The sequence below is a fragment of the Gopherus flavomarginatus genome, chromosome 1 (assembly GCF_025201925.1).
Source record: "Gopherus flavomarginatus isolate rGopFla2 chromosome 1, rGopFla2.mat.asm, whole genome shotgun sequence".
Taxonomy (NCBI): domain Eukaryota; kingdom Metazoa; phylum Chordata; order Testudines; family Testudinidae; genus Gopherus; species Gopherus flavomarginatus.
This window is the reverse complement of record NC_066617.1, coordinates 351,687,057-351,709,603: the sequence shown is the minus strand read 5'-3', so window position 1 is coordinate 351,709,603 and position 22,547 is coordinate 351,687,057. Positions and strand designations below refer to the sequence as shown.

The window sequence follows — 22,547 nt, the reverse complement described above, 5'->3', positions numbered from 1 at the left end:
GTGCTCGCAAGGTAAGTGCACTGATTAATACTAAGTTCCTGTTAAAACAATTTAAAAAGAAAAAGCCAGTTTTCCGGACAGAGAATTTTAAGGCTCCAATGTTGTAAATAAAGCCATATGCCATTTTATTGCCATGTGTTTTCCAAACACAATGCAATTTCTTCAATATTTGATTTGTTGCATTTCTTTGCACCGCTGTATAGTCGACTGAAAAGGCTTATGGAAGCCAGTGTATTTTCCTTTTATGGTATGAGGTTACACTGTAAAACAACATTAAAGCTTAGTAAACTTAGCTGTTGAAAGATAGGAAAGTAATAGCTTTAGCATCTGAGCCAGAGCCCACTGAAATCAACAGGCTGTGAACCAATCTTTCTTGAAGATACCAATAGAGTCTTCTTAACACTGCACTACTGAGCACTGCTGTATTTTAAAAGGCTATGTTGAGACTGGCTCAGTTGACTTTGCATAGTTCACTGGAGGCTTCAAGGTGGCACGTTTGATATGGTGACTCATTTTTGCCTTAGTGGAAAAAATCCCATTGTGCTGGTCTGGAAAGTACTTAATCTTCTGGGCATGCTACAAAAGCGATGTATTTGCCAAGATTTTGGGGGAAGTTTGAGGCTGTGGTCCTGACAGGGGCTAAAGGGTCTGTTTTGTTCCTTTGGTTTATTGGCTGTTCAAGTTAATTTATATAGGATTGTTTAATGCTGTTGGTTAGCCAGATGATTGCAAGTGTAATTAATTACTTGATCATGGAAAGCGTCTGCAGAGGTGGGTTTTTAAAAAAAATTTAAATCTAAAATAAAATTATGATAATGATGTATTTTGAGTACTGGTGAGCACTGGCTTTTGAGGTAGCTGCATTATATTCTTAGTATCAATACCAAGAATGATTAAGGAAAAATGGGATATTTGATTACTATTCTAACTGATCAAAGGTTTGGTCTGGTTATCCTAATTTGAGCACTTCCAGATATGTCTGTCTGTCCAAAAGATTACATGGCTCACTGGCTGAAGAGTTTCAGTCCAAAGATACCCTGTTCCAATCCTATAAGCTCCTGAAACTATTTTTAAACAGAAATAATATATTAAAGGACTTGTCTATGTGGTGCATTAGTGTGCCCCAGCTGAGATGTAAATTCTAGTGTTCACAAGCCTGTCCCACACTAACTTCTTTGTGGACTCTATTGGCTCACACTAGAGGTTTTCTAGTATGCACTGACATAACTTGGTTTGAAATAGCGCTACATAAAAAAAACAAACACAAAAAAAAACTGTCTGGGGATTGGTCCTGCTTTGAGCAGGGGGTTGGACTAGATGACCTCCTGAGGTCCCTTCCAACCCTGATACTCTATGATCGCTGCACATCAGGGATCACACAGACAGCTCATGCGCAACATGCTGGTATACACTAACGCACCTTGTAGACAAGTTCTCAGTTGCACACACAAACATATAAGTGCGTATTTTGTAAGTTAGCTAGTGGAATGTTGCAGATAGTGCACACAATAATCCACTTCTGCATGTGCAACCAAATGTGCAGGTAAATGTCCTTTATAAAAATATGCACCTCCTCATGTCAAACAAATCAGAATGTAGTGTGACTCCAAAAAGATTAATTATGCACATACACTCCTCAGTTCAGAAAGTTTTTTTAACATATAAAAAGATACAACAGGCAATTATTGTACCTCTAAGCTTCAGAAATATCCAGATTTCAAAGTTGGTTGGAGGCAGTGCAACCATGACCCTACATGGGTGCTTCTGAAAAATTCCACCCAAAATGCCTCATGTTATTAGGCACTCAATTTCTATTGAAAGTAAATGGGAATTGGGCACTTAACTGCTTTAGTGACTTTTGAAATTCTCAAAATTTCCCCCTTGATTCATATTCGTAAATTTAATAAAGTGTAGGATGCATTACCAGATTCTAGACCTATAGTAGTTGCAATAAATAAATACACAAGTGTATCATATGCATTTATTTTGAGTACTGTGACTTTCAATAATGCAATATGAAAATTTCACAGATATATGAAATGCAAATCTAGTATAATTGATTAGATGTGTATTTTAATTGAGCAGTTACTTCTCTGAACACAACTGTAGCTTTAATAGGCTGCTTTTAGTTAAAAACAGTGTAAGAACAATACATTTATATGTTTTTTACATTCAAACTTTTAGTTAAATACAATGCTATAGGATTGAAATTTGCTTGCTATTTCATACGGTGTAGGTTCTTTAAGGAACTACCCAATTTCTGCTGTGTTGTAGTGGTGGCACCAAAGTGCATACAGAAGTCTTGACACACCCAAAAGAACAATCCAACAACACACTTGGGTACAGATAGTGTATACGTGTAAAATAAATATACAATTTATTCATCAATAATAAAATGAGCAACTTAATGGGTGAAGAGATCCTTCAGAGTAACATTTAAATACAGTAAATTCAACTTCATTGCTTCCATACAGAATCCATAATTTAGAGATAAAACGAAACCACTAGTATATGTACTACGTATACAGTCAAACCCTCTTTATGGCCCTGATCCTGAACGTGTGGAAATTCAGCACTCTATAGGATTGAGCTCAATATCACCACTCTTCATAGAATGCTTATATCGATAGATAAAGATCTCAAGCTCTGAGAGCTTAAAACTAGAGATGGAATTCCCCGTCATGAACTCTAGCAAAGGGTGTAACCACCAGAGACTTGAACATACCATTAAAATTAAGCTGCAAACACACAGTGAATATGACTATAGCGACCTATTGTCAGCTTATTTTAAATGCCACACAAAAGACCCTGGGAAATAGACAAAGTTGTTGTTTTTTTAGGTTTTGGTTTTGGGTGCATTATTTAGCAAATCACCAACATTTTTCACTATTCTAGGTGACCACACACAAAACACAGCCCTGGTAATTGGACCACTGAATTTCAATAGTATATTCTTTATTTAATTCATTTTCAGTGAGCAAGAAGTAAAAAGCCGTTAGTTTAAAAAATAATCTGAAAGCAGAAAAGTTTAATTTGCATTACGTAGTAACGTTTAGCAGCACAAAATAAAACAACAGAACAGAGGCTGTCTACAGATCTACTGTAGTACACACACTTTTATAGAATTCCTCCAAGTTCCCCATTTTATTATTTCCTTCCGCTCCCAAGATCCAACAAGTAAACACTTTGGACACTAGCAATTAGAAAGTCATCTTATTTTGTTAGCTTTGCTACCATTAGCATCCGGAGTGGCAGTGTATCTTCTACCCATGTGTTTGGCGAGCTCATCATTCTCTCCCATAGGGTGGTTTCCTCTAAAGTGGAGTCCATCCAGTCCACTGCAATACCATAGCTTTTGCCTTAAAAAAAACATACGACATTATTTAAAAGGAAACTTTAAGCACTTTTTCAAAATTGCCACCACAGTTAAGACTATAGGGCAAATCTCCACACATGAACAAAAATCATTAATTTCCCCCCTCTTCTGAAAGCATTTGACCTTCCCTACAGAGTTAGCTGACAATTTTCATGGTGTGATTCTGCATTTTCTGTACATGTACAACTCCCATCAAATCCAATTAATGGGAGTTGTGCCTACATAGGAACTAGATAATATCTCAGTATTCTCATGTGTTTGGTTTTTCTTGTTTGCTATTTATTAGCTCATCTTGTCAGGATCCCTAGTGAATAAGAAAGTCAGTCAAGATTTTCAAACTTCGGTGCCTAAAGTTCAGCATCTAAATCAGTGGCCTGATTTTCCCATTGACAGAAGCTGGGGTCACTCAGTACCTCTTGGGAAGAAAAAAAAAATAGCTTCAGGTCACTGATTCAGATACCAAAATGTAAGTTTAGCTGCTTAATTTCAGGAGCCAAGTTTGAAATTTGTGACCCCAATTTATATTTATTTTTAAATTTGCTTTTGACTATTGTAATCCTAATAAACTGTGCTAAGAAATTCTCTTCTCTGGGAAAAGTCACTTTTCCATGAGTTTGCTAAAGAGACTTTAAACACTTGTTGTCTTCAGTTTGGGGAAAGAAGGCATCTCCTCTCCATGGGCTGAATTGTCATTTTGCAGTGAGATGGTTTCACTATAAAAGTAACAAAGAGGATCGGGGGGGGGGGGGGAATCAAGTTCACTTAGGGAATATTCATATTTTAATTTTAAAATGTAGTTTATTTTCAACACTCACAATTTTTACTGTCAAGAAAGAAGGCCAAATTTCTCCTTGAAACAAAACCTTGAGTATTTGGGAACATACTAATTTTAGCAAAATTTCACACAGTTCTAATAACAGGATCTATTCTCAACACTAGATGGGAATTTACTTCATGATTCTGCAATGTCTGATTTAATTATCCCTATCTTAGCATGTGTAACTAAATTTCAAGATTATTCAGCCACATTATTAATGTTCAGAGATAGATTTACCAAATGGGGTACACCTCAGGGAAAATAAATGTATTTTTGCAAACTTAGAAAGATTTAGCAATAACCTTGCTAAGATTTCACTTAACTGGGTTTCCACAGGGGGATGTGGTGGGAGGAGGGAGAGAATCTGTCATGCTAATAGCCAAGTAGTGCACACAAGAAAAGAGTGGAAGAAACACCTTAGAAATTGAGGTTTTCTGCTTTACATTTATTATATGCTAAATTCCTCTTTTTTTTCTTTTGCTGCTCTGGTCATGTCACTTCTCTGAGTCCCTTTTCTGACTTCCTGTTTTTTATACTGCCTCATATTCAACCTCTGCAAACCTCATCTTCCAGGCCTCCTCCAATCTTGCCTCAACATATATCTGCATTTTTATTTCCTTCTTTCCCCACCTCCATTTTTACCAATCTCTATCATTTTCTATCCACCAAACTTCACTCTTACCTTGCCCCTTCTGCTGAAATACACTTCACATTTCTCCCATATGCACCCCTTCCCTTCCTCAATTCCCTTTAAACCCCCTTCTTCCATTAATCCCTCCTCTGAGCACTGCCATCTTCACATCAGGGTTGTGTGTCTGAATCAGTTCAACAATAGATAGCAAGTTTTTTGGTGCAGAGACTGTGTATTCTGTGCTTTGTAAAGTGCTATGTACATTTATGGAAAGAGAGACATAAGATTTCTAGTCTAATCTGAGATCTTCTCTAACTTGCCTGAACCCCTAACAGGACTCTACTCCTGCTCTGTAACTGTGTATTGCATTTTGGGATCCCCGCTGCATGAAAGGTGACTTTCTAAATGAAGCCTAATGCCTGCAAGTTCACTCAGTGATATTTTGTACACAGAGGGAAAAATGGAGAGACAAGACAAGTAAATGGAAATCCAGGTTGTATTTTGCAAGTTAAGGATTAATTTAATAAATGATCAGTACCTGTTCCCATTCCTATCCTGAGACCTCCCAGAAAGTGATTGGCTAGTTTGTTGTGGTCCCAGACTGTAAGTTCTACACATGCTTCTTTCAAATCATCAGCTCTAAAGCCATCGTAAACCATGGTGTGGTTGAACACTGGGTTTGTAGTTTTCGCCACTGCTCTTGTTTTCTGGCGACTTTTCCTACTAGTATCTGGAAGAATGGTACTTTGGAAAGAGAAAACACTGGCAGATTATATTAAAAAGACTGAGGGCTACATTAACATTCTCTTTTATATGAATAATATATCTACAGGTTGACATTCTCATTAATATACTATGGGCTCTGAGACTGGGGGAAGAGGAAACGTGCCCACCCTCTTCAGAGAGCCTGAGGTCAGGACTGGTGGAACTAATCACCTCTACACCTCAGAAGATGGAAGAGATAGATGGATGGGACAGGGAGGAGGCTTAGGAGAACTCAGTTATTGGTTTCCAGCCAGTGAGTGCCCTGCTTGCCTTGCTGCTGCCAGAGATTCCTCAGCCACTTGGTCTCTAATGCCCTCCCTATGGCTTTATAATCCCCTGCCAGGAGGAAGGGAGAGGAGACAGGGCGGTTTTCCCTCCTACTGCATGGCTTCCCTCCAAGTAGGACATCCATCCACCCACTCCAACCTGGTTTGTTTAAAAGGCACAATAAATAAAGCTAGTTGCATTAGAGTTAGTCCTAGTGGTTGATGGGAATGGCAGTCAGTTTTGACTAGCCAGTCAGTCAACCAGGAAGTCGGGGCATAAAGTGCAAGGTTGGAACTCGCCAGATACATTGTGTCCGATGGGTGAGTGAAATGCATCAGCCCTACAGGGCATCTTGCAAGGCAGCATCTGGGAAGTCTCTCACTCTCACATGCACAAATTAAGGGAAGATTAATTAGCATAATTTTATTCATCCCACTGTTGCAGTTACCATTTAACAAAAGAGTTGATCTTGTTGCCTCTCAGGAGAGGGAGGTCATTGCATTCCTTCACCCAGATGTGGACCTCTCCAGTGGACGGGGTCTTGTTACCTTTGGAAGAGACAAATAGGAAACCAATATTCACTCACTTTAGAAATTAAATGTTAGCGGCAAAAGGAGGGAAGAAGTCAGAGAAGGTGACTGTATAAATTTGGGAGGAAATAAATTCACAGCCATCATACCAAACAAAGGCATGCCTCCATCATTCCATTTGTACTGTATGTATGCCAAACAAACCCCAAAGAAAGCAGACAGAAGAAGGGCAGGTGCATTCCCCTGTAGTTTCAGTTGGATGAGGTTATTCTAGACTTCCTGTCCCAAATCCTCACTTGCTGTTGTACTGTGCCACATTCCTCCTCAGATATGGCGAAATTTCAATGGTGGGTGAGGTAACGCCTATGCTCTAATACTTTCCCTCTCTTTTGTAGGCAGACACTGGGAAATAGTAAATAGGTGCACAATTTGCTTATTTTGCATACACACTAGCACAGCTGGGGCCAGCTTTACAACTTACCTGCCTGCAGCTGGTGTGAACTAATACTCAATGAGCACCCAAAAATAAGATTTAAGTGCACATTGCCAAAGCATCTAAATGGTCACTGATCTGATCTTGAGAGGATTCCTCTACTCTTCTTATTACTTCCTAATTGCCTCCATCAGGCCCAACTCAGCTACCAAAGCTGCTGACAGGAAGGAGTGAATTTGTTTCTTATTGGCTGACTTGTTAAATTAAAAGTCCTTTGCTTTGCTGCCAGCCCACCCCAGCCAATTATTGTCAGATAACAACAGACTCAGATCATTATCACTATTATAAACTAGGTACTAAGCAATTATTGTTCTTTCCCACATCCACTGCCTCTTGAGCTCAGTACACAACTACTGTTTGCTTAGCATACGGCTGTTTGCCTGCCTATTAATGACCACTCAGTAACTAGTGGCGAAGCAGGATCTCATTCCTGCTGCTGAGTTCGGTATGTAATCCAACTAGTCATTAAAAGCTCATGCTGTCATCCAGGTGTAATTCCTAACATCGTGGGTATAAAAAAAAGCTGAAAATATCTGAGAACTTAAACTGAATGGTAACTGACTAAATCCCAATGATGATTGAGCCTGATGATACTGTAAAACAAAAAGAGCTCTCAATTGTGCTTGTAGCAGTTTCCATCACTTAATTCTGATTCAGACACATTCTAGACTTTGGAGTGACAATCTTGGAATCTTTCTTGTCATACTAACAAGAGTGTCTTTGCTTCCTTAATAAAAAACACTGAATAAGTCATGGTCCTGAAGTGAGTTCATGGTCAGGTAAGCTTGATTCTATAGAAAAATGTCTACTCTTTAGGAAAAAAGTAGTTGAACTTTGGGAAATATATTCCCAAGAGGCTATTGAAACTAAAAAAACCAAAACAAACAAAAACAAAATAAAGAATGAGCACATACTCCCGACAGGCTGTGGGACATACTGAAGGGCTAGTTTAATCTCTCCTCTGTTCTCTAGTTCAAGAGCTGCTGCTGGAGTCTGAAAATTAAAACAAAAAACTCTGGTCACATCCTAGTGTAATACAATACCCCCTTTTATAGCATTCCTTGTGTATTTCACTTGTAATGAGGCAATGCCAGAAAGCAGGAAATTCTACTTTGATACTTATTAGAAATTCCACTTCACACACATGGGTAGCCATTATAGATTACATGTACAAGTTGGTATGCAAAAGTTTTCTACAGGAGTGATAGGTTTTAGTGAATTATAATGTGAAGCAGAATTTCTCTATTGCCAACTGAAGATTTTCTTGCATTCTTACCTTTAGATCTTCCTCAGTTTGCAGGCAAACAAGAGTTTATGGGAGAAGTTTAACCCCTGGAGTGCACCTTCAGATGCAGATAGGTGTCTCTTTTGCTAAGGTACTGATAAAGCCCTATGATTGTAGATCATTCTCAAAAGAGATTTCTCCACAGTTTTGCTGCCCTCCCATCTTTCATTGTGTCATGTCTAAATTTAGAACATATGCTCTTCGGAGCAGTAACCTTTTCTTATGTGCATTGGGAAGCACCTAGCCCACTTTTGAGCACTGTAAAAAGTAACATGCAGACTAAAATACCAAAGCAACTTTCAAAAATAGGTAGGCTCTAAGCTGATAGGATGCTTGTTACTATCCTGTAGAACTACTTTAATTAGAAGACCACTTGCCATCTCTTTGGCTTTTGGCTAACGCTTTACCTACCTACTTGCAGAAAATTTTAAACCAATTTAGTTAAACCAATGCAAAAAGACTGTGTGGACACAATTCGATTTAGAAATAGTGGTTTATTTAAAATTTAGCTAGAATTGACTTAAGCCAGTTGCAAACCAAGTTGAGAGTGCCCACACAGCCTTTAGCTAAACCAGTACAGTGTTCTCTGGAAGACATGTCCTTGAATCAAGCGTAGCATCATTTTAATATGTATCCTGTATATACAAATTATTCTATCTGCAAGGGGATGCAATTGATGGTCTATGCCTCCAGTAATATTATGTGGCCACAAAGCCTGGAAGTTCAACTTGGGATTCCCGCTCCTCAGGCTGGTCGAGAGAACAGAGTCAGACTCCTAGGAGTACAAGCTGCTTCTCTCTGAAAGCATCCTTACTGGCCAGCCACTCATTGGCACAAGGAAAGGTCTCAAAATTGTATGTCTTATCTGCCTGCCTGCAAGAAGCATTTCTATAACTGTGGCCACAACAAAAATGCTCAAGCAGGAAAAAATGAGAGAATGGGGGACCTCAGAATATAAAGATGGGCAGAAGCCCATGACTGGATAGAGATCATGTCTCATTCATACATACAATACAAACACCTAAGAACTTACCCTAGGCTTAAGCAGGAACCAGTTCATCTGCTTCTTCAGTTTGTCATTCCAGTCCCATGTTCCCAAATCAAGTTCCACCTCACCTAGGAAACTATTGCGCCCAAAGGTGTCATTGTGCCAGACAGAGAGATTCAGTCTCTGGGTCTTCACCAGTGCCTTGTCAATTTTATACTGCAAGAAGAGTGAAGCAAAAGAATTACAATTTAAACAAGGCAGCAGAGATGCTGGAACAAATTGTACAGTGGGGGTGCTGAGAGCCACTGAACCAAACTGTAAACCCTGAATATAATGGAAACCACTTAAAGCCAGCAGGTTCAGCAGCACCTGTGAAAGAGACTATTTCATCAACACAAGAATCTAGGAGTGATTGAGATTAGGAGAAGGCCAATCATACTGGGAAATCCATGCAACAACCCATTTAGGTCCAACAGAGACATGTAGAAAATTATGGCCACTGTACATATTTGAGACTAGTTCAAAGAGTTTAAATTCATATTCATCTCACGTTCGTTAATAAGAAATACAGAAAAATCAGTACATACAATTCAGTATATCCAAACATACTGAATAATACTTGGCCAGCTATCTTCAAATATCTGTACACACAGTTATTTAATCTTCACCGCACTCCTGTGAGCTAGCGAAAAATTATCCCCATTTTGCAGATGGAGAAGTTAAGCTACTTACTGAGGTTACACAAGTCAATGGCGAGTTTAGAACAGAACTCAGGAGTGCCTGATCTCCAACCCTGTGCTCAGACCACTAGACCATACTTCCCTCCATACCTGTTTTCAGAAACCAAGTCACTCTGTCCAATGCTAGTTGAGGAAATACATGTATAAGTGAAAGAAAAGGATACACTGGGTGTCACAGAATGTCTGGTCCCACCTGTGCCACAGTAAGTTAGCTGCTTTCTAGCTTATTGGGATCAAGGGACAGCTTAATGGACAACTGGGCCTTACAGAAGGACTGAGAGAGCTGAGACTGGGTTGGAAACACAGGGAGCAAACAAGCTGCTGTGGTAGACCCTGAACCAGAGTCTGCAGGAGGCCAGATACTCCAAGGGAACCATCCTGGAGGCCAGTACTCTATATGAACTAGCCTCTGTTAGTCAGAGGGTGGAGATGGATGGCAGGAGAGAGATCACTTGATCATTGCCTGTTAGATTCACTCCCTCGGGGGCACCTGGCATTGGCCATGGTCAGAAGACAGGATTCTGGGCTGAATGGACCCTTGGTCTGACCCAGTATGGCCGTTCTTATGTGGGAAGACTCAAAGGTAGCCAGAAAAGGACTGAGAATAGGGCCTAGAAAGCCTGCTGAAGAGAATCCATAAAAGGACAGGAAAACCTTTTTGTTTACTGGGACTTTCAGCTGGACTTCTGGGATTACATTTGTTTGTGATTTGAACAGAGGGCCAAGCTACATCTCCAGCATGGACCTGTGTGTGGAGAGCCAAGGAGACCCATCTTGGGAAAGGAAACTGAGGGAGCGAGTGCAGGTAGTGCCATGCTTGAACACAAGGGGGCAGCTACATACTACAATACTGGGCAATAAGAAAGAGCACAGTATGGAATAGTATGTATAGTTAGACTGAGGCTTCAAGAAATTTTTGCCATTGACTTGCTCTGTGCTTCAGTTTCCCTTATCTGTGAAATGAAAATAATAGCCTTGCTTTGGAAAGTGTCTTGCAATCTATGGACGTAAAGTGCTAATTATATTACTGTCTCTCCTTTTCTCTGAACGCTAAAATCCTGAATCTAAGGTATCAAACTGGAAAAACATTCCACAACGCCACTTAAAATACTCAACACAGAATAAAAATGGAGGATTCTATTTCGGGGCCACATGAATATGGGGCCTTGAAAAAATCTCAATTCTTGGTATTTCAAGATGTACATTTGCATCATTTATGTGTTCACCTAGTAAATAGTAAATAAGTACCCGCAATATTTCATTATAGACTGGATTCAATGTTTTCTTTTTCACTGAGGTCTTCCTTTTCCCCAGCTTGTACTTCTCTGGAAGCAGATAAGTCTTTACATATCTAAAAATTTAAACAAACAGACTGATCAGGGCAACAAGACATTGTGTAAAACTGCAAGACATGGTAATTTTTCGCTCCCCAAATTCAAAAATCCAAAAGTGAAATACAAGTTTTACAGAAGATAAACTTGGTTAGCAATGCAGATAGTGTAATGTACGCTCTTCAGTTAGTGATTTCTAAGTCATTCAGTACTTACCATTTCAGTAGGTCTGAGTTTTCGATAAGTAATCGCCTTAAGAATGAACATTAATGGTTTCTACATTATTCATAAAAAGTAAAAGTCCTTTTCAGAATCACAGAAATTAAAGATAGAAGACACCTGTTGGATCATCTTGTCGCCTGCCCTTGCCAGGGCAGAATATCTAGACTTTTTGCTGGGATATCCAAATCTCATATTTGGATGTGCCAATCTAAATCTGGACACACAAAACGGGGAATTTACCATGCAGATTATTAATTTGATCATCAAAAAATAGAATTTGAAGTTCCTAATAAATTGGGCTTTCTATATTATTCTTTGCTATGGAAGTAAATGCACACACATGTACAATCTGTGTGATTTCTGACCTGTGTAACAGTTATGCCTTTGTGTTCTCTATAAATAAGCCTTAAAATCTCTAGGAACTTCTATCTGTAGAGCTAGTCAGCCATTTATGTTTAATTCAGTGCAAGGAATCAAGGTGGCACACACCTCACTTGCGCATTTTCTCTTCTTTTTGTTTTCTTTTTGAAGACCAAGATAATAGTGATTGAAAGGCTCTGTCTACACTTCTTGTGCATGGAAAAATAATGTGTTAGGAAAAACTGTGCAACCCTAATTACACTTACGGGTCTGAATGTTGTTTCTTAACATCTGCAATTGCCAAGTCTTTACACTGGGAAACAAAAATATGGAGCTCCTTCAGCTGTTCTACGTAATCAATGGCAAACTGAATGTGGCCTTTCACATCCACATTGCCAAAGTCTCCACTGTAGATGCTCATTACACTTCCGCTGACCTGTACACATGAAAAGGGAAAAAACATTCTTTTAGTCTATGCTTCTGGTCAGACATTATGTTATTAGAGTGAGAAATATTTAAGAAATTCATCTGCACTCTATTCAGAGACAGTACTCCACTTAGATGTACTTTTGAAACATGGTTTTCTTTGAAAGAGATTTTAATCCATCCAATGATAAATATTTACTAGCTGTTATTATAAGATGTCTGTAAGCCTCCAAAAACTCAAGTGAAAGATGCTATGTAGAAGCGCAAAGTATTATTTATTGCATAATATACAAGAAACAAAAGTAAAGAGCACAACATATACAGCATATTCCAGTCAGTCTTCAGATATTATTTTCATGCCTCTATATTTTCTTTCCCACAGAAAATGGGGCCTCAATACTCTGGTGACGGGTTTTCTATCAATGCCCAAAAGAGATTAGGGTAAAATTTTCAAGAATGCCTAAGAATGATCTAGGCACCTAAATCACTTTTGAAAGTTTCACCCTAGGTGGATTGGAAGAAGGGTAAGACAGATATACAAGTGGATGGCTTTTTATTCTCATTGTCCCCCTTCAAAATGCCCAAAAGTCTCCTTTGTCACGATGCCTGCAAAGGAAACTTGGCAATGGTTTAGGCCCCTGCCCATCATGCTGACTACTATTGTCTCACTGTTTCCTTGTACTCCCCAGTCTGTCAGCATCCATCTGTTGCCTCTATTCTTCTACTTAGATCAGGGGTCAGCAACCTTTCAGATGTGGTGTGCCGAGTCTTCGTTTATTCACTTTAATGTAAGGTTTTGCATGCTGATAATACATGTTAACCTTTTTAGAAGGTCTCTTTTTATAAGTCCATAATATGTAACTAAACTATTGTTGTATGTAAAGTAAATAAGGTTTCAGAATGTTTAAGAAGCTTCATTTAAAATTAAATTAAAATGCAAAGCCCCCTGGACTGGTGGCCAAGACCCGGGCAGTGTGAGTGCCACTGAAAATCAGCTTGCATGCTGCCTTCAGCACCTGTGCCATAGCTTGCCTACCCCTGACTTGGATTGTAAGCTTCTTGGGGCAGGGACTGCCTTTTTGGGCTGTATTTGTACAGCACCTAGCACAATGGGGTCCTGATCCATGTCTGGGGGTCCTATCTACTACGATAATATAAATCTGTTGTAATGAAAGGCATTTGTAATGGCATCAATCCTTTGAAAAGAAAATAAAAATAGTTCAGTTTGTTACATTCATATACTGTCTAAGGTAAAAAAAAATGGAGCATTAGACAACTTTACATACACACTGATACTATAGCAATGAAGTCTAGAGAGAAATAGATACAAAGGAAGGGGAGCGACACAAAGGTTTGGCCAAAGCAGAGTGCTATTAAAACAAGCTTTGGTTTACATACAGAAGACAAGGACGCCATGCCAGAAGAGCCGCTAAGATTGGTTAGAGAGCTGGGGCTCTTCTTGATTCTGCCATGAGGATAACTGCTTTCTGATGTTGTATCAGTGTCTCTGTCACTCTACAAGACATCACACAAAGAAAGCCAGCGTGGGCATTTGGAAGTCACAAGGAACACAGTTAAAAGTTGTCATAATTTTAAAAAGCAGACTTGTAAAGACTGGAGCTCTGTGGATATTGGGAGCCACATCCCACAGTAGTGCAGTGCAAGCAATTAATAATTCCTTAAATTAGATCATGCTTCTGCTTTTCATGTGGGAAGTTAGTTGTACTAAACTAAAAAAAGGTTAGAGGGAAACACCATACATTTTAGAGTTGGCTACCTATGTTACAAGTTGAAATCTTGATCTAAAATTTACTTTTACACTTTTTGTGCAGTTTAACTAGGCTCATTAGTTTTGCTTTCTCATGCATTAGCTCAGTATAATAATGCAATTTATAATGCTAAAATCTTTAACCACTCTGATTCAATTCAAGTGGTTTAGTTAAAGGAGAATGTTCAAGACAGAGGAGCACACAAGGCAACAAATGGCTTTTGGGGGATGCTTTAGCAGTTACATCAAGAGACTTGGGTTCGGTGTTTCTCAGCCAGACACATGCCTGTGGAAACTCCTGTCCATCCACCTGTTTGTTCCTAGGAGAAACACACTGTCTATCCTATTCAAGAAAGCCATCAAACAGGTGCTTTAGGAGCATGCCCAGGTCACCAAATTAGGAATATTTTGGATTGAGGGTGGGGCCAAATTTCAGACTGAGTCCATAAACAGAACACCTTGTCAGCTGTCTCCTCTCTTCTACAGAGAAGGGATCCAGCTCAAACAACCCATGCTGACTGCAACTGGGGCAGCATGGCACGGGGGAGAAAGCTAATCCTGCAGGTAGCAATGTAGGTGCTCATTTTTAGCACATCTGTGTTCTTAAGTCATTAGTGTTCTGGCATTCACTAATGCAACTCCACCAGTGATGATACTAATTGGAGCTAATTGGCTCAGGGATTTTTAGATGACGACAACATGGACAACCCTGGTCAACTACAGGTTTTGTTTTTGGCATACACAGATGAGTCCCAAAGGGTTCATTCACTCCAAGGCCAATCAACAACTGCTTCTTAAGAAGCCGGCAGACTTTCAACTAGCTCAGATGCTTTACCCACAAGAGCAGAGCATGCTGTCTGCAACACTGAGCATCTACTGATTCAGGGAATGAGACAGATTTCTAACTGAACCCCAGTCTCAGACAGGGTACCAAGCTGATCTCCCCAGCATACTGCTATGGGAGAAGTCACCAGATGGTAATATTACACATCTTCTTACAAGCTCCCTTTCTTAGCATGTGAGCAGTGTACAGTCTGAAAAAATACTCTATTGTTAGTTTTTTGATTGAGATTGTTTAAGGGTTGTTGCAAACAGTAAGAGCGTTTGCTCTCTGTCTTAATTGCTCTAACTAGCATCAGTTCTTGATGGAGAGTCGCATCCCAGGAACTGAGCATTGCTACTTGGGCTGAGATTTCTGAAAGAGGCAATTGCCTACATGCTATTTAGGCCCCCTCTGTTCAAGTTCTGGTGTACAGGTACTGAGAAGAAACCCCAACTCCACACCACTGATTCAAAAGTAAGCTGACCTGGAAGACCCCCAAAAACAATACATGAAATTACTCCTCTTTATACTAATTTTTAAAAATCAGATACATGCCTCCTCTTGTAGAAATGCTGGTACCGACTGGCTCAGTCTTTTGAGTTTTTCAGGATTTGAAAACTGGTGATCCAAGTCTGAAGGCACTGTGGAGACTAAAGAGCAGCAATTCAAGTTTTAAAAATATCCTGTCTTCTGACATTAACCAAACTTGGTCCTAATAAGCAGAGATTGGGATAGACTACTTTGGACAAAAATACATTTACATGCACATGCTGCATCCACATGTAACTTGTATGCAAGATATTTCATAGATTCATCAATGTTAAGGGTAGAAGAGACCGTTATGGTTGTCTAGTCCAACCTGTACAACAGGCTAAAGAACCTTGATTCACTATGTTGTGCTGTACATAAAATATAATTTGTGCATATAATTATGTAATACACTAACCCAAGTGCTGAATGAAAGTTTTGACCACAAATATAAAGATTAACTTTAAAAAACCTTTTCCCTGCCAACTCTTAAGGTTTCTGATTTCCTCCTAGAGCAGAAGGAGGAACCATGCTTTTTAGACATGAACAATGTCACTAAATGCAGCTGAGATAACAGAACTATGGCTCTTGATCAGTAAATAAAGGCCAAGCCCTGCTCTCCTTACTCGTGCAATTAGTCTCATTCATGTCAATGGGATTATTCATACATTAGATGAGCAGGGTTTAGTCCCAGAAGAGGAAGTAATTTTCAAATATTCTGATTTGGTTACATATAATGTAGTCTGTTAAGGATTCGCTATCTAAAGCACGTCTGTTCACCTTCAAAAGTGTTTTCATTGAATTACACTGCCGAATTCTTAATTTAATACATTGTCCATAGCAACAGTGCAGAAGCTAGCCTTGCATATAACGATTTATACCAAACCAATGGTTCTCAACCTTATGCTATCGCATGATCTTTTCCATCCCAGGAGTCCAGCCCCATTTAGGAATATGGGAAAGGTAAGGAGAACCGCACCCCCACCAACACCTGTTCAAAGCCTCCGGGTTGAGGACTTAGGCACTATACATGATGTTTGCAAAACTGCACTAACTGCTTTTGCTACAATGTCATGTAGTATCATTTCCTATGACAGACAAGTAACATCAATTTGGCAGCATGCCAGATACAACCAAGGTTAAATGTGCATGCGAATGTTGTAGCAACCATGTACAATTCCTCCCCAGATGTCACACACGTGCATCCCAAACACACTTGGTACAAGACAAGGTCTCTCAGTCCAATTACCCCAAAACTGAAATTGTACCTCAAGGTTACATTGAAAACACGCAAGGCATTGTTGGCACGCTGTTAGCTTTGTGAGCTGCAGCATTTAGTAATAAAAACAAAGTCCAGACTTGTTTGTTAGTTGATATTAAATAAAATGGATTTGAAACTAAATCAGTGGAGTTATATCCACTGGTTGATGGAAAGATCCTGTTACTCACTTCCTTGTACATTTTCATTTGTCTCTTGTTGCTGATCGGTTTTCTGATCTGCTCAGAAGGGCAACATTGAGAACAATACATTGTCATTCAATAGTAAAGATACCAGATTTGTATAAATAACAAGGAGTCTTTGTAGCACCTTAGAGACTAACAAATTTATCTGGGCACAAACTTTCATGGGCTAAAACCCACTTCATCAGATGCATGGAGCGGAAAATACAGAGGTAGGTATAAATACACAGCACAGGAAAAGATGGGAGTTGCCTTAACAACTGGGGAGTCAGTGCTAACGAGCCAATTCAATTAAGGTGGAAGTGGGCTATTCTCAACAGTTGACAAGAAGGAGTGAATATACCAAGGGAGGAAAAAACCACTTTTGTAGTGTTAATGAGGCCAATGAAATCAAGGTGGCCCATTTGAAACAGTTGACAAGAAGGTGTGAGTATCAGCAGGGGGAAATTAGTTTTTGTAGTGACCCATCCACTCCCAGTCTTTATTTAGGCCTAATTTGATGGTGTCCAGTTTTGCAAATTAATTCCAGTTCTGCAGTTTCTCATTGGAGTCTGTTTTTGAAGGTTTTTTTTATTGAAGAACTGCCACTTTTAAGTCTGTTATTGAGTGTCAAGAGAGATTGACATGTTCTCCTACTGGTTTCTGAATGTTATAATTCTTGATGTCTGATTTGTACAATTGATACCTTCAAGTCAGCAGGACTGCTATGGGTACCAGCATGGCCCCACAGTATGACAACATTTTTATGGCTTACTTAGAACAACACTTCCTCAGCTCTCATCCCCCAACACCCCTACTCTACTTGCGCTACATTGATGACATCATCATCTGGACCCATAGGAAGGAGGTCCTTAAGGAATTCCACTAGGATTTCAACCTCAGCCTGGACCAGTCCACACAAGAGACCCACTTCTTAGACACTACAGTGCAAATAAGCAACAGTCACATAAACACCACCTTATACCAGAAACCTACTGACTGCTATACTTATCTACATGCCTCCAGTTTTCATCCAGACCACATTACATGATCCATTGTCTACAGCCAGGCTCTAAGATACAACCGCGTTTGCTCCAATACCTCAGAAAGAGACAAACACCTACAGGATCTCTATCAAGCATTCTTAAAACTATAATACTCACCTGGTGAAGTGAAGAAACAGATTGATAGAGCCAGAAGGGTACCCAGAAGTCACCTACCACAGTACAGGCCCAACAAAGAAAGTAACACAACGCCACTAGTCATCACCTAGAGCCCCCAACTAAAATCTCTCCAGCGCATCATCAAGGATCTACAACCTATCCTGAAGAACGATCCCTCACTCTCACAGACCTTGGGAAACAGGACAGTCCTCACCTACAGACAGTCCCCCAACCTGAAGCAAATACTCACCAGCAACTAAACACCACACAACAAAAACACTAACCCAGGAACCATTCCCTGCAACAGACCCTGTTGCCAACTCTGTCCACATATCTATTCAAGAGACACCATCATAGGACTTAAACACACCAGCCACATCATCAAGGGCTCATTCACCTGCACATCTACCAATGTGATATATGCCATCATGTGCCAGCAATGCCCCTCTGCCATATACTTTGGCCAAACTGGACAGTCTCTACACAAAAGAATAAATGGACACAAATCTGACATCAGGAATTATAACATTCAAAAACAAGTAGGAGAACACTTCAATCTCCCTGAACACTCAATAATAGACTTAAAAGTGGCAATTCTTCAACAAAAAAAATCTTCAAAAACAGACTCCAACGAGAAACTGCAGAATTGGAATTAATTTGCAAACTGGAAACCATCAAAATAGGCCTGAATAAAGACTGGGAGTGGGTGGCTCACTACAAAAACTAACATCCCCCTGGTGATACTCACACCGTCTTGTCAACTATTTGAAATGGGACACCATGATTACACTGGCGTCATTAACACTACAAAAGTCATTTTTCCTCCCTTGGTATTCACCCCTTCTTTTCAACTATTGAAAATAACCCACTTCCACCTTAAATGAATTGGCTCGTTAGCACTTACTCCCTTCCCCCATGGTAAGGCAACACTCATCTTTTCATGTGCTGTGTATTTATACTTGCCTCTATATTTTCCACTCTATGCATCTGATGAAGTGAGTTTTAGTCCATGAAAGCTTATGCCCAAATAAATTTGTTAGTCTCTAAGGTACCATAAGGACTCCTCGTTGTTTTTGCTGATACAGACTAACACGATTACCACTCTGAAATTTGTCACCAAGTTTGTATAGTGATTGTAGAACCAGACACTTTATACATCAACCTGAATATCATCTTTCGTCCTCCTTCACAATCATCATTGGACTAGATTTCCAAGATCCCATATCATCCCTCACTATACATTTGGGGCATTTTCCTTTTTGACAATCTGGAGTGCAACCAATGCAATACCTCGTGAGCAAGTGAAGTCTAAGCATTAAAGGCGGGATTTTAAAAAATGCTTCAGTACTGACTCGAGGCCACTGCCTCTGAAATCAACATTTGACCAAGTACTGAGCACTTTGGAAACTCCCAGCCTATATTTCCCAGAACAGATATTTGTGTCAGTCTTTACCATGACTGACTGGAGCACAAAAATAATCTGGCTGCTTGAAAAGACAAAAACCCCACCCTTTCAGCTCAATTATATGTAGACATTTCAAATATATTTTAATTGAAATCCACAGTTATGTCCCCAGTTCAGGGAAATGCTTTAGTACATGCTAAAAGGCCCATTGATTACTCACTGCACCATGCAATGAACAGCAGCGTAGGGCCCAAAGTGCACTATGATCAGACTAACTACAAAACACACTGAAGCCCCTAAAAGAGAGTCAGAAATAAATACAACTAAGTGTGACTAGTTTTAGAACTGTGGTGCCACTGGATAACACTTAAAAGGAAGTAAAAATGCATTATATACCACCATATTCAGTGTCACTATCTCAGTGTAACCTAGTCATTTTTCACTGTTTTAAATTCAGGATCCATTAGTCCATATTTAAAAACACTCACTCAATGACATCAGTGGGAGATTTGTGCACATTTATGATGTTGAATTTGGCCCACGCAATGTACCAGATGAATTTATAAGTGAACTAGTAGATCATCAGCATCAAGAGTAAACAAGCCAGTGGCTTATCCATTATCTCAGAGCAAGCAAATCCACTTGTGTCTTAAGTCTCTGCTTTGCTGGATAGAACCATCTTACAGTGCAACAAATGAGCATGCTAATTCGATATTTTAGCAGCCCAATTCTTCATTGAGTCAATACCCAAAGCGCTCATAGACTTCAGTGGTCACGACACATGTGGAATGCCTGAAGGATCAAGCCCAGATAACACACTGTGTGACAAACAAAGTTTCTTACAACAATAGTGGGATATAACAATAGTAACATATTGTTTAGAAATAAAAGCAAAGGTAGAGAAATGCTACCCAAGTATTTAAATCATGCAGAAATTAACTAAAGTAAATTACCAGCAGTGATAGAATTCTGAAATTCACCAACTGTTTGGCTAGTAAGTGGAGGACACTGAAAAAAATACTATGTTCATGCAGACACAAAGAAGATATTTACCATCTTCAGCACTAAGTACTAATTCTTCTTTTGGAATATCTATTTTTCCTTTATCTGTGCAGGAAAAAGTAACAGTTAGTAAGTTTGCTGTTCAGGACGGTAGTATGGATTATAGTGGCAGCCACAGAGTTTATAAGAAATAAAGGTCAAAATCAGCAGAGCCACAGCCAAGGTTAAATGCACAAAGTTAAATGCTGTCCATAAAACACTTTCTACTTTGACTACAAAATTCAACTAGTTTGCTATAAAGGGAACTCTCTTGTCATTGTTTAATGCAGTTTACCTCAGTACAGTGCTGTACTGATGCCTGAGGTCCTATAGTCAGTTACAAATAAGTAACAGCACATTGAGAGAGAGAGAGAGAGAGAGAGAGAGAGAGAGAATTATGAGTTCTTATGTATGTATTTTAAACTACTGTAAGATGCCTGAATTGGCCAGCTCCTTCCAAAACCCAAAGCTCTATTCATAAATTTCTACGTGCATGAAGTTTCACACATTTTCCCTATTATGCACAGCAATCAATAAGATATTGAAAAATACATAACCATGAACATAGGTCTAAGTGAAATTCTGAATACAAGTATATTTGATTGCATAATTTAAATAGGAACTCAGAGCCAAATTTACTGCTGGTGCAAGTAGGTGTAATTCTACTGAAGTCAGTGCAGTTGCTCTCACTTGCACCACTCATTAATTGGGCCCATATCCATTTGTGGGTGAAAGTAGATATTGATCTGTTGCTCCTTTGGGTGCTTACACATCCCCTTATTGTATAACAAGCACAAAGCCCACTACTGAGCAAAGCCATACTGATTAAGACCAGTTCAATGGATATTTCTCAGAAGTCTCCTGAGTGGATACATTTACATGAGCACTCCTGTGTAAACTCCATGCAAGTTATTTATAAATAGAGCTGGCTCACAAGAGAAAACTATAACCATTGAGAGCATTTCAGGAGACTCAAGGCCAACCTGGCTTTAAAAATGAAACAAAAACAAAAAAAAAAAAAACCCATGCAAATGGGAGGACAGGATTAAATGTTTTCTCAGTCACAACCCAGACATTTATAGATTTACAGCTAGTGGCAGAAAAGCATTAAGTAAATCTTTAAAACTTGCTAGTGGAATTAGGAATGGACATGGCAGTTGCATCCTTGCCTGCTGCCTATTTCCTGCCACTGCAGGTATAATCATTGTTACAAAGATGGCCATCTGAATGGAATGTGAGAGGAGATGAACGAAGGGGTTGAGAAAGCATGTCTTAATTAAATGTGCAAAAGAGAATCTTATTTTATATTCAGCTGTGACTGAGAATGAAATACAGGAATAAGTGTTCAAAATGAGCATTCAGTATTGAAATCAAAACCTGGTCAAAAGCACCATTTAGACTAGAGCACTGCTCCTTACTTCTTATTCAGAAGCCGAGTTATAAAGTATGGCGGTTATTTATTTACTTATTTTGGATGCTCATTCTGAGGATAGTTTTCCTGCCGAAACCCATGGTTGGAATATTAGAGTGCCAGTTGGTGAAGATGTATGGAAGAACAGTACTGTAAATAAATATTTTTAAGCTTAGTTGGGGGCAAGGAAGACAGCAGACAAGCTTTGTGCTCACTTGATGTGGCTGATGGAATGTCCTCTAGACTTTTGGAAGGCCTTTGCCTATCTGCACTCCTTTTCAAAGCCTTCAAAATAGGATCTAATTCTTCTGAACCTGTCACGAGACAAAATACATGAACACTGCACAAACAGACAGACATGTCTTTTTAAATGAGAGCCACTTAAGAAATCAATGGCTATTTTTAACTAACGGAGAGATATTTTTAACCCTTAGCAAAACATTAAAAATTCTAGTTTTGACAACTGTGAAAGACCAAAAGAAAAATGAGGGAAAGGTGCAGATGTTTAGTCATGGATTTGGAGACATAATGAAATTCTAAATTACTAGGTAAAAATACATGCACTACCAAAGACCAGCAGGATCAATAGTCACTGAATTTAATAGCTTATATTATTTGGACACAGGCTTTCAGGAATACATATTTTAGAAGTGATTTAACTGGAAGCTGCCATGGCAGCATTGTATTGACTTGGGGGAAAAAAGGAAATTTTACAGTAATTTTTTAAGAGTTACAGA

The 22,547-nt window shown here is 39.3% G+C and overlaps 1 protein-coding gene across 1 annotated transcript in view; it reads right to left on the bottom strand.

The window, feature by feature from the left end:
- Nucleotides 1-1,967: 1,967 nt before the first annotated feature.
- Nucleotides 1,968-22,547, bottom strand: part of SYTL2 (synaptotagmin like 2) — a 60,847-nt gene continuing 40,267 nt past the window's right edge. The window contains exons 9-20 of the mRNA XM_050938084.1: nucleotides 22,026-22,124; nucleotides 20,412-20,465; nucleotides 16,800-16,847; nucleotides 15,378-15,472; nucleotides 13,630-13,746; nucleotides 12,072-12,241; nucleotides 11,141-11,243; nucleotides 9,198-9,368; nucleotides 7,794-7,872; nucleotides 6,305-6,404; nucleotides 5,363-5,568; nucleotides 1,968-3,359 (exon numbers count right to left, since the gene is read on the bottom strand). Coding sequence (XP_050794041.1) covers nucleotides 3,214-3,359; nucleotides 5,363-5,568; nucleotides 6,305-6,404; nucleotides 7,794-7,872; nucleotides 9,198-9,368; nucleotides 11,141-11,243; nucleotides 12,072-12,241; nucleotides 13,630-13,746; nucleotides 15,378-15,472; nucleotides 16,800-16,847; nucleotides 20,412-20,465; nucleotides 22,026-22,124 — 1,388 coding nt within the window. The 3' untranslated portion in view covers nucleotides 1,968-3,213. The remainder of the gene's footprint in view (nucleotides 3,360-5,362; nucleotides 5,569-6,304; nucleotides 6,405-7,793; nucleotides 7,873-9,197; nucleotides 9,369-11,140; nucleotides 11,244-12,071; nucleotides 12,242-13,629; nucleotides 13,747-15,377; nucleotides 15,473-16,799; nucleotides 16,848-20,411; nucleotides 20,466-22,025; nucleotides 22,125-22,547) is intronic.